General features: G+C 44.7%; 1 protein-coding gene and 1 long non-coding RNA gene across 9 annotated transcripts in view; one reads left to right on the plus strand and one right to left on the minus strand.

Moving 5' to 3' along the window:
• STAG1 (STAG1 cohesin complex component) overlaps positions 1-7,449 on the plus strand; it is a 391,540-nt gene extending 384,091 nt beyond the window's left edge. For all 8 annotated transcript variants that reach the window (XM_065557025.1, XM_065557022.1, XM_065557021.1 and 5 more), the window contains 3 exons: positions 3,267-3,381; positions 5,031-5,111; positions 5,203-7,449. In XM_065557025.1, the coding sequence (XP_065413097.1) occupies positions 3,267-3,381; positions 5,031-5,111; positions 5,203-5,226 (220 nt within the window). In that variant the 3' untranslated portion in view covers positions 5,227-7,449. The remainder of the gene's footprint in view (positions 1-3,266; positions 3,382-5,030; positions 5,112-5,202) is intronic.
• The window catches only part of LOC135973506 (uncharacterized), a 29,376-nt gene continuing 19,374 nt past the window's right edge, over positions 6,481-16,482 (minus strand). Inside the window, exon 3 of the long non-coding RNA XR_010590384.1 lies at positions 6,481-11,641. This is a non-coding gene — a long non-coding RNA (uncharacterized LOC135973506). The remainder of the gene's footprint in view (positions 11,642-16,482) is intronic.

A 16,482-nucleotide genomic window follows, 5' to 3' on the forward strand; every position in this document is an offset into this window, starting at 1 on the left:
CAAGATGTGTGGTCCCTATCTGTATTTCAATCCCGCTCTCCTTCCCCTCTGCTGCGGATCTGTTCCATGTGCAGTGGAGAAGGAACTGAGGATGTGGTTGGTCCTCCCCATCCTTTATTGCCTCAGACAAAATCATAAGGCAGAGCAAGGGTGTGTGCACGTACCAGCAGACCCTACTGCTTTTAAAATCTCCGGCTCCGGACTCATGGCACATGTTTATAACACTCAATGGATTACAAATAGGGACCACACATCTTGAAGAACCTCCCGTTACAGTTAAGTAACCTCCTTTTCTTTCACTAGCAAAAGGGGATTGGTCATCAACCCTCGAACTACAAGATACCTATTTTTGTACAATAATACACCCATCACACAGGAATTACCTACACTTCACTATAGGCCAGAATCATTTACCGTACCAAGTGCTCTCTTTTGGTCTTTCTTCGGCCCCAAGGTTGTTCTCAAAGTTCTTGGTGGTAGTGGCTGCTTACCTCCAACAAAAAGCGATCCTAGTCTTCCTGTACCTCAACAACTGGCTACTCAAGGGCTGTTCTTGTGAAGCAGTGCTATCTTCCTCCCAGACAGCCCTTGCTCTGTTCCAGGAGTTGGGTCTGCAGCTTAATGTAAAAACATCCTTATTAACCCCTGTACAGAAGATAGAGTTTATAGGGGTGCATTTAAACTCATTAACAGCCTGACACTACCTTCCCTGAGACAGATTTGTAACTTTGTCAGGACTGGTGTAGGCAATTCAAGGAGCCCTTGGACCACAATAAGGAACTGTCGAGCTCCTGGGACACAAGGCATCTTGTACCTTTGTGATCAATCACTCAAGACTACACCTCTGCTGCTTCCAGGGTTGGCTCATAGACACCTTGTATAGACAGGTGATGGTTCCTCTACAAGTGAAGCAGTCCCTAGACTGGTGGAAGGATCAACTCAGCCTCTGTGCAGGTGTTCCTTTCTGTCACTGAGGTCCATCAGTGACTTTAACAGACATATCACTTCTGGAATGGGGAGCCTACCTCAGTGCCCTCACAACTCAGGGCAGATGGACAACTCAGGAAACCAGTCTCCACATCAATCTATAAAAGATCAGGACTGTCAGGAGGGTTTGCCTTCATTTCTTACCCCTCATCAAGGGTGAATCAATCAGGGTCATGACGGACAATGTATCCTGCATATTCTATATTAACAGCAGGGAGGAGCAAGATCCCTCTCCCTCTGTGCCAAAGCTATGAAACTATGGAACTAGTGCATAACTTATCAGATCCAAATTTCAGCAGTCTACCTCCCAAGTGTTCAAAACCACAGCCAATGTCCTCAGAAGGCACTTCTCACAGGACTGCGAAGGGGAGCTAGACACCCAAGTTCTCCACAGCATATTCCAAAGATGATGGATCTCTTGGCCACCTCCAGAAACAGGAAGTGCCCTCTCTTCTGCTCAAGAGTGGGTGTGGGCCACCAATCCCTGGGAAATACTTTTCTTCTTTCTTAGAAGAAAGTGTTCTATGTGTTTGCTCCATTGCCACTGATACTAAGCTTGATGAACAGGATCAGACAGGACAGAGCCAAAGTTATCCTAATAGTGCCAGCCTGGCTGAGACAAGTTTGATTCTTTACCTATTTCACCTATGTGTCCAACCATAATTCAGGCTTCCAACCATTCCTCATCTCTTGTCGAAGGATGCCAGTTGTGTGTTTCGTTCCAACCTAGTGGTTCTCCACCTCAGGGCATGGTTCATGGGGTTAGTATCCTCCTGCTCTATGGAAGTACAACAGGTGTTACTGAATAGTAGAAAGAGGTCAACCCATGCCATTTACCTGCAGAAATGGAAGAGATTCTTCCATTGATGTTGTCCTCACTGCCTCCTGCCTGAGTCGAAGACACTTTCAGTCATCCTGGATTTACCTGTTGGATCTGAAGAAATCAGGGTTATCAGTTAGTTTGTTTAAGGTTCATCTGGCCACAATATCAGGCTTTCATCCTCTGGTAGAAGGATTCTCCATTTTTGCTCACCCTGTATCTAGGTTTATTAAGAGCTTGGGGAATCTCTATGCCCAGATTAGGGACTCCACCGCAACCTGGGATCTAAACTTGCTATTTTGAGACTGCCATAGGTTCAAATGGCAATCAGTTATCTGTTCCTTTTATCTATGAAGACAGCCTTTTTAGTAGCCATCACGTCAGCTGGTAGTGTCGGGGAGATTGGTGCCTTGGTGACTCTGTGCAGGAATCCTATTTTCATACCCTGGATGTTAGAAAAGCTTTGGCTTTCTATTTAGATAGGACCAAGCAATTTAGAAAGTCACTTAGGCTCTTCATCTCCTTCACGGATAGATCCAAGGGGTCTAGATCTCTCCTCAGAGACTATCAAGATGTATTCTCACTTGCCATGATGCTGCAGGCATTCATCCCTCCCAAAGGTGATAGCACATGGGACCAGATCACACGTAACATCTACAGCATTATTTAAGAATGTTCAGAATCTGAAATATGTAGGGTGGCTACATGAGCTTCAATACATACATTTTTGAAACACCAACCCTGATCCATGCCACCAGATCTGATACTATCTTCAGTTCTGCACTCACTTCCTAAACTCCTTGCTCCTTCTGGGGATATTGCTCAGAAGTCACCTGAAGCAGAGCACCCATAGGGATACTACTACTTGAAGAAGAGGCGGTTACTCACTTTGTGCAGAAACTGCAATTCTTCAAAATGTGTCCCCCGATGAGTACTCCACTACCACCCTCTTTCCCCTCTGTTTAGACTGTTCTCTATGGGACATTTGGGTGGAGAAGAAACTGAGGGTGATTCACCCACATGCCAGTATATAGTCTCAGTGTTCAGCACGAGGTGGCATAGGGCACATGTGTGCGCCAAACAGACACTGCTAACTGAAAATCTTCAATCAAGGACTTAAGAGGCGCAGGTGCACCTGAAATGGAGGGACACACATCTCAAAGAACCACAGTTACTGCAGAAGGTGAGTAATCTCTTCTTAAATGTTTGCAATGCACTTATATAGGACTTTTTACCTTAGTCTTTCTAAGGGTGTTAAGTTATTTTGACATCTGAGATCTTCATTCAGTTGATAACATGATAAATGGGTTATTTTTGTTTTCAGCCAACAGTATTAATGTGCAGCCCAAAGCGTGGAAGGCTGGTTGTTTGTAAATAAAAAGAAAAAAAAAAGGAGAAAACAAAGCCATATTTGGAAGTGTTAAATGCCTTGACAATGTTTTTTCTCTTTAATAATCAGACGGGGTCTAATGGAGGATGATGCTGAGCCCATCTTTGAAGATGTAATGATGTCCTCACGAGGTCAGCTAGAGGATATGAATGAGGAATTTGAAGACACCATGGTCATTGATCTGGTCAGTAAGGCCTGAGTATTATTAACAAGTTTAAAATGGGTAAGGATAGTTAGAGGGTAAGAAACTACAAAAACAGCTTCCCAAAATCGTCTGCCTGCTTTCCAGTTTTTTGAGCACCTGATTGAGGGAGGAGATTGGAGGGCCATCAACCCCACTGATCCCCTGATCGTAGAAACGCAGGAACTGTTATTCACCCACAGCTCCTTCCAGTGTAATGTGCTATTCTAGGTAGTAACAAGTACCTGGTGCTTGAAGAAGGTAAAATAAACTCACCATAATACATCTTGCCAATTGTGAGAACATTCTTTCCTAATAGGAGATCTGCTTATACCCCAAAGCATGAGATATAATTTCCCTTGTATTGTTGTGATGGGTGGCTAATTATTCATAGTAGTAGCAGTACAAGTGCCTCAGTCGTACAAATGGTCTTTTTTTAAATCCAGTAACTGCATTTGCCTCAGTGACCTCTTGTCACAGTACTGGCTGGCTATGTACTGCCTAGTATTTTCTTTTATTGATTCTGAATTTACTGTCATTTTAATTTTGAATGTGATTGATTCATATTATGCAAAATGGGGAAAAGGAAGGACTGATCAGCTTTCACTGTACTCTCTTTAGCATTTTGCATACCTCAGCCAAGCTCCTCTTATCCTATCCATCCTAAATAATCGTAGGTCAAATTTTCAATCTTGGGTGTTCGAAGTTAGGTGTCTAACTTTGAGCGCTCAACGTGTTGTAAGGTTGAGTCCTAAGAGCTCTGCTTTTCTGCAGGGATGTCACTAACAATTCACATCTGAGATCTTCTGCTGTCTCAGAAGGCTCAGCTGTTGTTAGCACTCATAGCATCCTGCAAGTATTTTTTTTAATCACCTTTTAATGGGTAATCCAATAAGAGAGGAGACAAAGGGTTTGATACAGGTCCCATTCAGGTCAGTTGAAAACTCCCATTGACTTGAATAGCCCAAAGGGAACAAATATTCCCTAACACAGACTACAAACTATATTGAGGGCTTTTTCAAAAGTCTGATTTATTTACTATAGTTGCACTCCAATTTCAAAGCTGGACTGGCATGAGAGAAAGGTAAATCTGAGAAGTGAAGAGTACCAGAGAGTTTCATGAAGCCCAGTCTATGGCCCTGATTCTGGAAAGCGTCCCTATTCAGGAAGAGCACATAAGCAAGTGCTTAAAGTTAAGCACATGCTTAAATTAAATTGGAAACAACTGGAGTTAAGCACATACTTGAAGGTAAGTGTGTGCTTAAGTACCTACCTGCATTGGGGCCTATATTAGGCCTGGTCTAAGCTTAGCGGTTAGGTCAACATAGGTATGGTGCTCCAGGGTATGAAAAATTCACCCCCCTAAGCACTGTAGCTATCCCAACCTAACCCCTGGTGAAGACGCAGCGAGCTTGATGGAAGAATTCACTACAGCTGTGCTGCAGTAGTGCCTATAGTGTAGACGTGGCTTTAGTATCTAGAAATCCTTGCCACACCCACCTCACCAGAAGCCACTAACATGCTTCTGTACGTTGTATATATCCTGTACATACGTTTCTTTTATGTGACATGAACATAGTATGTTACTCTAAATGAGGAATTATTCCTACCTCAATATAGAGAGCAATTCAATAAATGACTTCTTCTTCCAGCCACCTTCAAGAAACCGACGAGAACGAGCTGAATTGAGGCCGGACTTCTTTGACTCTGCAGCTATCATTGAAGATGATTCAGTAAGATTTTATTTATCATTGTTTACCATTTGTTTGAGGGTTTTTTATTTTACCTCCGAAGTTAACTGATGTTTTTTAATCATTTTTCTAGGGATTTGGAATGCCTATGTTCTGAAGTCTGGGGAAGACGTTTTACAAATTTGGAACTCTATTGTTTAGAGCTAGAGGCCTATATACTGTGATAGCTTGTATGAAAACCACATTTTTGATGTGATATGGTTTGATTTTTAACCAAATGAATAAGGTCAATCCCATTTTGTAGTGAAAGAGGAGAAGAGGACCTTCTTAATGATACAAAGGAACGTTGGCCAATCCAATCACCTCAGAAAGGCTGACCTAAAAGAATCATTTGTATCCCTGTTCTTGACTGTCCTTATACAGATGTTTTTTTTCTGGATGGGAAGGGAGTTTTAAATTGTTAAGACAGCTGTCAAAATAAACACTGTTCTACACATGTTTTCTGAAAACATTGAATGAAAACAAAAAACTTTTTAACTTTATTTTTCTGCTGTACAATTTAAAACTGTTTTAACATTTGCCTTTTTATGTTTTAAAAGCTAGCCATTTTTATTAAACCTATGCCTGTCAGCGACTGACTAGCAATGATGCTATAAGCAGGTCATCCTGGCTGCAGAAATGTGTTTTTAAACACACTGGATTTGATTAACAGTATGGTACGTGTATATCCTCTCATAGGCATTGAAAAGAGCAGAACACTCTCTTACAAAAGAGGTTAGAATTCTAATGAAGTGCATCTCTGCCAAAAAAGTCAGATTCTGATATGATAAACCCAGATTTTATACTCTTGAGAAGATTTATTTTTATTTATAATGGGGCATAAAATAAGAGATGTCCATGAAGCCACTTTTCCAACAGATGCTGTGTAACATTCATTTTATATAGCACTAGGGGACACAAAAACAGTACATTTTCTATTGGTACTTGCTCTGTGCATTTTTAGCAACTTATACCAGCAAATAAAGTATTCTCAGTAAAACACACAAATGGTTCTCAAGTAGTCACTTTGCTGTTTTTACTACCTATTTCGTGCCCTGCCAATCCAAGGTACATAAACAGCAACTTTCCTATATAAAATAGATCAAGGGGGGGAAAAAAGGAATCGCTTTAGCATTCTAAAAGCAATTTTAACTGTACCATATAAAAATGTCTACTTTCCATGCCGCAAATACCCTTTTGTGCTATTTTTGTAAATTAATTTTGCCAGTTAGAAGTACTGTATGTGCTGCATAGAAATTTGTGCTTAGATGGTGAAGTTCTTAAGCTTACAATGGAATACAGCTACATTTTCAGTGTTAACTGTGCATATTAAAAGTAATTCTTTGAAAAAATACAATTTTTCAAAAAAGTAAAGAAAACCCAAAAAGTTCTCAGCTAATTCATTGTAATAAGAGATTTTCAGTGTCTTCAATGATTTGGAATCTCATTATGCTTAGATTTTATGACTCTGCCTAGTAGCTGCTACTGTAGTTTAAAACTGGCCTGATATTCAGAGGTGCTGACCACCCACAACTCCCACTGAATAAAGCACCTCTGAAAATCAGCACCAAAACGTTAATCTTCCTTTCTGAGTTTGAATGTTAGCATTTGAGATACAAAGCATATTGACCCACTTCAAGCACAGCAGGTTTAGAGTTGCTTTTATTAGCAACTGCAAATTTATCATGGAGCTTTCTCTTTTACAATGTCATTTGGAAAAAAACATGTACACTTAGTACTTACTTTTGGGGAGGGAAAAACAACTAATGTAAAAACAAATCATTCTTTTCATTTAACAGCTGAGAGTTTTCTCAATGTGTACAGTTCTCAGAAAGACTTGGTTGCCAAAAATGTTTAACTTGGTAATTCAGCCATTCCTCAAGTGTAGATGGGTGACTATTGCAACAGCCTCTGAGGTTGCTGGATCATTTCTTTATAACTAGGGTGCAGGTTACCCCCAGGGGGTACAGGGTGGGCAGGAATGGCTGCATTATCATGTCAGCACTGTAGTTCTGTGAGCATAGTAGCATAATAAATGCTGCATGGTTTGAGTCATAGTCACAGACAAACCTTGTGCTTCACAGTCCTCTGTGTGGAAAATTGAACCCTGAGTTATAGATTGTAGACTACTGTATAACACAACAAAGATCACTTGGACGGCCCCTCCAATGGTTTCCAGTTAAGTTTGCAGTCAATAGGTTTTTTGTATTGAGAGTGTCTCCTTGATTGGTTTTGCTAGTAATTCTGTAAATTGTACATTTACAATATGAGGTTTTTTTTTTCCTTTTGTACAATTTAAAACTGATGCTTCACCTTTCCTTTAATAAACTATTCAAAGTCATGTGTGTGTGGTGAGCATCATCTTCGCCATACATCATTTTAAAATAGCATCTGGCCAGTCATTGCATAACATTCCCAAAGTTAAGGTTGAAAGGCAGCTTTCTCTTTAAGCCCCAACTCCCTTTCCAGACTCCATGTGGCTATTGCTCATGCTCAGGTCTCAGAGTAAAGGGGATTTGTGTTTATTTGTTGTTTGCAGTAAATCTGATGAGTTGTCATTTGAGTCTGGGAATTTTGAACTATTACAGGCTTTCACATTAGAGAACAGCAATGTCTTTGCCACGATTCAAAGACACATTTCAGGTGAATTACACTCCTTCCACTTGAGCTTTAAGTAACCATGTAGGTAGAGTACAGGAATGATTCAGAAATAAAAAGGTTTAACATTCCAATAGGCTGGAGTTTGTGCTAAAGATTTACAAATTCACCAAGGTGACTGATGTCTCTTCCACTGCTACTGAGTCTGAAAATCTGGCATGACTTTCACCAATGCCAGCTCTGAATGCACTCTCTTCTACTGTGTCAGGGAGAACTGAGGTATCTGCTGCTACTGGTTCTCAAAGTTGAACTGGTGAAGATAGTGTGGTCCAAGGGGTAGTGCACTGAGCTAAGATTCAGGGCACCTGCATTTTGTTCTAGGTCTGCCATTAGCAGATTGGGTGATCTTGTTCATGTTGCATCACCTCTCTGGCCTGGATCTACAAAGGGACTTGGACATTGCAATACTACGCAGCATGATGCCTAGCAAATCGCAGGAACACCACTGCAGTCCACATAGCCTGAGGTAAGCTCCTAGGCTCCCTATACAATGAATAGGGAGAGATCGGAGCCTTAGAATGTGATCCACAAAAGCCAGCACACGAGGCAGGGAGCTGCCTGAGCTGGCCAGTGGGAGATGATGGTAAGGGTACGTGCTAAGCCTCGCCTTTCTCATGGAGAGAGGCACTTATCTCAGCTAGTGAGTCACAAATGGAAACAAGCCACTTGGAGTCAGGCAGCTTAGGCACATAAGCATTTCTTGTGGGAATGAGTTAAGCACCTGCCTCATTCCACGCACACAGGAGGGGAGGGTGGGGAGGAGGCGGTACCCACCTTATAACTTTTAACCAAGTGATTTAGAGCACTGGCCTGGAATGTGCAAGACTCAGGGTCAATTCCCCCTCTCTGCCAAAGGAGAGGTGAAAGAATTTGAACAGATGTCTCCTGTCTCTCAGGAGGGTGCTCTAACCACTGAGTTCTGGGCTGTTCTGATGTGGAGGACGTTCCCCACAAGTCTCTTCCATTGATGTTGTTCCAGTTTGGATAAATAATGAAATAGTGGGAGCAAGGTGACTGAGCCCAGTGTCTTCCACCTCCCAGGTGGGTGCTCTAACCACTGGACTACAGGGTCATTCTCTCTTCCTTGCTTTCTGACCTGGTGGGAGGTAAAAGTTGGGAAACTGAGTCACAAATCCACCCAATTTAGGCTTAATCAATTTTCCTATTTATAAATTTCAGACAGAATTATTGTCACGTATGGTGTCTGCACATACATTTATGCCAGATAAATAGGGCTCTACCAAATTCACGGCCATGAAAAACGCATCACGGACCGTGAAATCTGGTCTCCCCCCATGAAATCTGGTCTTTTGTGTGCTTTTACTCTATACTATACAGATTTCACAGGGGAGACGAGTGTTTCTCAAATTGGGAATCCTGACCCAAAAGGGAATTGCAGGGGGGAGTCGCAAGGTTATTTTCAGGGAGGGTCGCAATATTGCCACCCTTACTTCTGCTCTGCCTTCAGAGCTAGGCAGCTGGAGAGCAATGGCTGTTGGCCGGGCATCCAGCTCTGAAGGCAGTGCGCCACCAGCAACAGTGCAGAACAAAGAGTGGCAATACCATACCTTACTTACTTCTGTGCTGCTGCTGGCAGCAGCTCTGCCTTCAGAGTTGGGCAGCTGGAGAGCAGCAGCTGTTGGCCAGGATCCCAGCTCTGAAGGCAGTGCTGCCACCAGCAGCAGTGCAGAAGTAAGGGTAGCAATACCACAACCCCTTCTACAATAACCTTGCAACACCCCCCCCACACACACTCCTTTTTGGGTCAGGATCCCTACAATTACAACACTGAAATTTCAGATTTAAATAGCTGAAATCATGAAAATTATTATTTTTTAAAACCTTATGACTGTGAAATTGACCAAAAATGGACCATGAATTTGGTAGGGCCGTACAGATAAATAATAACAGCCCAAGTTACCACATTCCGGATGTGACATACCGCAGTACAATCCAGACTAGTTGGGGGGGGGGGGCATCCCTGACCTTGGAAGAGGAAGGGGGGATCTCTGGGATGTTTGTCCCTCCTTTTTCTACTTTCAGTCCCTCTCTTGAAAAACATGTCCAGCTGAGATCCAGGAGACAAAAAGTCCATGTGGAAGAATGTTCCCTGCTCGTTTTTTTTGCCTGTTCAAATTTCCTTTGTTTTCCCTCTCTGCTTGATGACGCTGTTTACTGCTTAAATGCAAATTAAGGCAAGCACACATTCCTTCCTTTATTTAGGACAGACCTGACTTCTGCTTGGGCAGAGCTGTGGGGTTTGGAACATGTATTGTTAACATCAGAGAGGGGAGACTTGTAACTTCACATACAATGTTGCCACATGTATTTTACCAGGACAATACTGAGCAGCAAATTAAGAATTTTCAAATGATACCTTATAAGTCATACTTTGTACAGAGATTATTACAATAGCATGTAGGGTGTGAATACAGAGGTACATTCCATCTCAGTGTCTGAAGCATCTGCACACAGTTCAATCACTTCGTCAAAATCTAGACTTGCGAGAAAAAGCTTTCCAGACAAGATTTTTCTTTACCTTATCAAAACCCTCTTGACATGTCTTTGTCCATACTACTTTGTTAGGCTCAATCTTTTTACATAGATCTGTGATTGCAGACACAATATCACTGAACCCACACACAAACCATCTGTAATAGTCTGTCAGTCCTATAAAAAATTGGACGTGATTTTTAGTTTGGGATTGCAGACCAATTTACAGTGGCTTAAACTTTCATGGGATCCGGGGATATTTGACATCCACCTACCCAGTGTCCCAAATAAGAAATTCTGGCTGCCCCAATTTTACGCTTAGAGGGTTTTATGGTTAGGCCTGCCTTTTTGAGCTTTGACAGCGCAATTTCCAAATGTTTTTTGTGATCAGACCAAGTGTTGCTAAACACTGCAATGTCGCTGACATATGCCCTTGCAAAATTCTGCAAATCATTTCACACTTGGTTGACCAGCCTCTGAAAAGTGGCTCCTGCATTAATTAAACAAAATGGCAACATTTTGAACTCAGAGTCCCATATCAGTGAGGAAAGCAAATTTTTTCTGTGCTTCCTTATCTAAAGGAATTTGCCAGTAACCGCTAGTTAAATTCAAAGAGCTGAGATATTTAGTTTGCTCAAAATGTCCAGCATGTCATCAGTTCTAGGCCTAGGACATACATCTGGTACTGTGACAGGACTGAGTTTTCTATAATTAACACAAAGCTTTACAGTGTTCTCTTTCTTAAGGACTATGCCAACAGGTAATGCCCAATAGCTGTCAGACTCTTTAATTACTTCCAGGTCTAACATGTTTTGTATTTCTGAACAAATTTGTTCCTGCATCTTGCAAGTGGCACGATGCGGTTAGGTGGGAAGTGGTTGTGTCCTCCTGTAATGATTTTATGAGTCAGCAAGTGTATCCCCCATCATGTCTTTTAACTCTTTTCTGAATCTTTGTACGTACATCTCTACCCTGATATAACACTGTCCTCGGGAGCCAAATCTTATCGCGTTATAGGAGAAACCGCGTTATATCGAACTTGCTTTGATCCTCTGGAGTGCCCAGCCTCCCCCCCCCGGCCCCCGGAGCACTGCTTTACCGCATTATATCCAAATTCGTGTTATATTGGGTCGCGTTATATCGGGGTAGAGGTGTATTAAGTTACTGGTTCTCTGTCTGCCTCAGTGTTAGAGCTACTGCTTCAGGATATCTGGTGGCAAAATCCACCACCACCAATATATATTTCTTCCCCCTTTGGGTGGTATGTGGCAAAGGGCGCACACTGTCCATTGCTACCCTCAGAAATTCCTCTTGTACAACAGGCAACGAGTGTAGAGGAAGTTTCTCCGCATGTTCCAGTCAGAGCTTCTACTCTCATCTCTCTGTGATGCATTAAAAAAAAAAAAAGCCAGTTTTTAGTATTGTACATAGTTAATTTTTGTTGTTGTTTTACTGTAGTTTTAGTAATAATTGTTTTAGGACTTTGGGACGCATTTTTTGATGGTTCCTCCTCTCCTCCTCCCCCCCCCCCACCACCACCACCACACACACACACACACGTTCTGGATTATGCCGGGGATCAAGCTTTGCACTTCCTGCCCATGCTCGTTCTTGGTCAATGCCGCCTTTACTGCTTGAGGGAAGCCCACATTGCATCCAGGTGCAGTATCTGCCTCTCCTTCCCAAGCCGTACCTGGGAAGGCCTGGCTCTCTGCCTCAAGAAGAACCTCACAGAGGTTGTCATAAGGTCGCAGTGGGACCCAGGTCAGGGAATCCCCCCGTACATCGTCCTGAAAAACCCAGGCATGCGCCTCCTACCGCAGAGACCCATTCTGGTTCCACCAGTATTAGTACTAGGGACCCTGTGCCGGGGTCTAGTCGTTAAGCATGGCACTAAGTCTTCCTCCAGGCCCAAGAAAGACAATGCACCTTCCACAAGTTCCAGCCATGGAGAAGTGGCGTGTTCTAAAGCTCACAAGCACAACAAGAAGTCGCATAGACCACCGGACTCATCGGTTCTGTCCATCGAGCCATGTATGCCTTCCAAGTCTGCACCCCTAAGTCAAGGGAACTTTCAGTTCCAAGGCAGTTTTCTGTTCCGCTCTGGTTTTGGCTGTGGAATGCATAGTCTTGACACCAGGGGGACTAGAGTTGGTGCCCAGCCCTCATGAAGTCTTTGCTTTGGCGGCAAGGTCTCCATGTTTTCCGCTTCAGCTGGTGCCTGAAGAGGTACGCTCTCCTACCCTGGACTTACCTACTTCAGTTAGTGTTTCCGCCCACTTCCCTATGGCTCATATGGTTCCACCGGTTCCAATGGTACCGCTGTTTGAACTGGATTCCGATTTCTCGGCATAGGTGGATTCGGATGTAAGGCAGGGATTGCCCCTCCCCTACCATATATACAAATATCCAAAGGTTCTGCCAACATAGTGCCAATACCCTCCGTTTCCCCAACAAAGGAGTCACTAGTACCCTGCTCCTTGGGGCCCTCTGCACCATCCGATGGATCTGTCTCCTTGGCCATAGTGGGAGTCCTGGCCTTAGTATCCACCTTCGGAACCTTCCCATTCAGCCAGGGAAGAGTCTTCCATCTTTCCTCGTTGGGCATCCTTGCATAGGCATTTGGAACAGATGTTGGAGGATGAACCGCTCAGCCTGGCTCCAACAGTACTGCCAGAACAAGTGCAGGTCCCTTTGTTGTCTCCAGACGTCACAGTGTCTTTCATTCCTTCTTGACCCTGGATGACTACCACCAGTTCCAGGACCTCTTACGCAGGGTGGCTGAGGCCCTCTATGTTCCACTGGAGAAGGTACAGGACAAACAGAATCAGCTTGTTGACATCTTGCATGCCTCAGAACCAACTAGAGTGGCTCTACTGATCAACAATGCTATTCTTCAACTGACTCAGACTGTCTGGCACACCCTCGCCACTTGTGCACCCACCTCCTAGGGGGCAGATAAGAGGTACTGTGTACCAGTGAAGGGGTCTGAGTTTGTTCTCTTACCTCCCACCCAATTCCCTTGTGATACAAGCACCGATGGAGCAGGTCAGGCAGCAACACCCACACTCCATTCCGGCAGACCAGGAAGGTAAATGTCTGGACCTTCTGGGTCCCAAAGTCTTCTCGGTCAGCTTTCAACTCCGGATTTCCAATTACCTGGCACTAAATATGACTTCCTTACTTGCAGCAAGCTGGCAGGCTTTGCAGACAAGTTTCCCCAGCACCATTGTGCCTGTTTCCAGGCTATCTTAGAGACGGGCAAACTGGTTGTGAGAATGACGCTCCAGGCCACTGTGGAAATTGCGGACACCACTTCATGCAAGATGGCTATGGGGATCATGAGGAGGAAATTGTGGCTACATTCATCTGGTTTCCCCCGGGAAATGCAGAATACCATAGGGGATCTCCCTTTCAATGAGTCTCATCTCTTCAATCAAGACCAGTGATTCCTTCTATTCCCTCAAGGATTCCAGAACCAGTCTACAATTGTTGGGTATTTACACACCAGCACCAAAGTGCAAGTTCTACCACCTGCCACCGACAGAATGATTCAGAATTCCTCAATTCTTCTATCAACGGCCCTATGAGCCTCCTCACAAGTAACAGAAGACCCAACAGTCCCATCCTCCAGGCTCCTCCTCATAGCCTTCAACATCTCATGCTCAGTCTTTCGAAAAGCAATGTTTCTGAGTACACCTAGAGAGCCACCAACACCTTGCCTCTCCCCATACACCTCAAAGGCGCCGACTTCTCCTCCTGACAGTGGGTGCTTGACCCCCCTCTGCCCCCAGCCCAGACCCCACTCCACCCCTCCCCCCAAGTCCCCACCCCCGCCCTGCCTCTTCCCACCCCTGCTCCGCCTCCACCCTGCCCCCATTCCACCCCCTTCCCTAAGCCCCTGCCTCTTCCCCCCACATGTGCTGTGTCCCCACTCCTCTCCCTCCCTCCCAGAGTGCCGCCAAACAGCTGTTTGGTGGCGGGCAGAAATGCTGGGAGGGACGGGGAGGAGCAGGAACGCAGCATGCTCAAGGGAAGAGGTGGGGGGAGCTTGGCTGCTGGTGGGTGCAGCACACCCGCTAATTTTTCCCCATGGGTGCTCCAGCCCCAGAGCACCCACACAGTCGGCACCTCTGCTTAGACTGCGATAGCAATGGACAAGTGGGTCCTCGATGTGATTCAACATGGCTATACAATCTAGTTCATGATGCTACTCATCCATGCCCTGACCCCACCTCAGGGACCATTCTTATAACAGTATCCTCGCCCTAGAGGTAGACTCTCTTCTACAGGGGAGCAATAGAACCCATTACAATGACTTACCAGGGTGCATGGTTCTACTCCATATATTTTCTTGTACCCAAGAAGAAGGGTGGATGGAGACCAGTCTTGGACCTGTGTCATCCCAATCAGTTCATGTGCAAGCCCAAGTTTCATATGGTCACCTTAGCAGCCATCATACCCTCACTGGAAAGAGGCATGTTGTTTAGGCTCTTGATATGCAGAATGCCTGTTTTCACACAGACATCCATCCAACCCACAGAAGGTGCCTAAGATTTGTTGTAGGCCATCGATGGTTCCAATACAGGGTCTTACCAATCGGACTCACCACTGCTCCGTGGATCTTCTCCAAATTTTTCTCTGTAGTGGAGGCCCAGCTCCAATGTCAAGGGGGTCCCTATATTCCCCTACCTTGATGACTGGCTGCTAGTAGCGTGATCCACAAGGGAGACTTAAGCCTCAACTTCTATGCTGCTCAGACTTCTCTCCTCCCTAAGGGCAAGTGTAAATGTTGAAAAATTGGAGTCTACATCAATGCAATCTTGGCACAAGCCTATCTATCAAGAGACAAGTTCCAGATGCGACAAGAGCTGATCGCCAAGATGGTCACCAGTCCTTCTGTTAAAGTCCAGACTTGCCTTTCCCTTCTTGGCCACATGGTGACATCCATGTACCTCACCACCTTTGCTCGTCATCACCTTCACTGTCTCCAGCTGTGGCTCCAGAAGTCTATTCTACCTCATTACATACCAGGGACCAGCCATTGACCGTTTCCCCAAAGGTACTCTCCTCCCTCAATTGGTGGATGGACCCAAATCAGTTCTGCACTGGGACACCTTTCCTTCCATTCTCCCTGAGCATGACGATCATCACGGGCGCCTCACTCCTCGTATGAGGAGCCCACATGGGCACGCACATGACACAGGGGACTTGGACCGCTTGGGGATCCAGGATGCACATCAACACTCTGGAGCTATGGGCAGTGCAGAAAGCATGCTGCTTGTTTCTCTCATTCACCCGCTCCCGTTATGTTCTGGTCACGTCAGACAATACCACCATTGTTTATTACATTAACAAACAAGGGGACACGTGGTCACCAGTGCTTTGTGCAGAATCAGTTTGTCTATACTAGAATTGATGAATCACCCAAAAGGTCCTGTTGTCAGCAGCTTATCTTCCAGGGATTCAGAATGTGCTTGCAGATTCTCTGATCAGGAAATTTGTGGCCAACCAGAAATGGGATCTCCACAACACCATTGTCAGTGATGTTTTTACCCTATGGGAGACTTCAACCAGGGACCTCTTTGCCTTCCACACCAACAGCATATGCATCAAGTACTGCTCAGAGGGGGCCTTGACACCTGTTGCCAAAGTGATGCCCTAGTCATCCGCTGGTTGGACCAGACCAATTGTTTTTTTCCCCACTACTGCTCCTGCCATGTGTCCGCCACAAGATCAGGTGGGAGAGAGTCGCAGTTATTCTCATCGCCCATTTTTGACCTCGCCAATTCTGTTTTCCTCTCCTTCTCCTCATGTAAGCAGCTCCCCCGCTTCTGCTGCCGACATTCCCGGAACTGCTCCAGCAATACAGCAGCAAGATCAGGCATCCTGATCCACAGACACTTCACCTCAGAGTTTGGGTTTTGGATGGACATCTTCGCTAGAATGGGAATGTTCATCGGCAGTACAAGACATCCTCTCAGGTAGCAGGAAAGAGTCCACAAGGCATTCCTATCGGGCTAAGTGTAAATGTTTCACTTCCTGGGTCCTACAGAGGGGTCTTGCCCCTGAGGACATGGACATTCCCATTCTTTTGGACTACCTTCTGTCCCTGAAGATGTCAGGACTCCTCTTCAATTCCATCAAAGTGCACATAGTGGCTATTAGTGATTTCCATCTGCCTGTGGAATGGCACTTTGTGTTTACACATCCATTGACTAAC

The sequence above is a fragment of the Chrysemys picta genome, chromosome 9 (assembly GCF_011386835.1).
Source record: "Chrysemys picta bellii isolate R12L10 chromosome 9, ASM1138683v2, whole genome shotgun sequence".
In the NCBI taxonomy this organism is placed as follows: domain Eukaryota; kingdom Metazoa; phylum Chordata; order Testudines; family Emydidae; genus Chrysemys; species Chrysemys picta.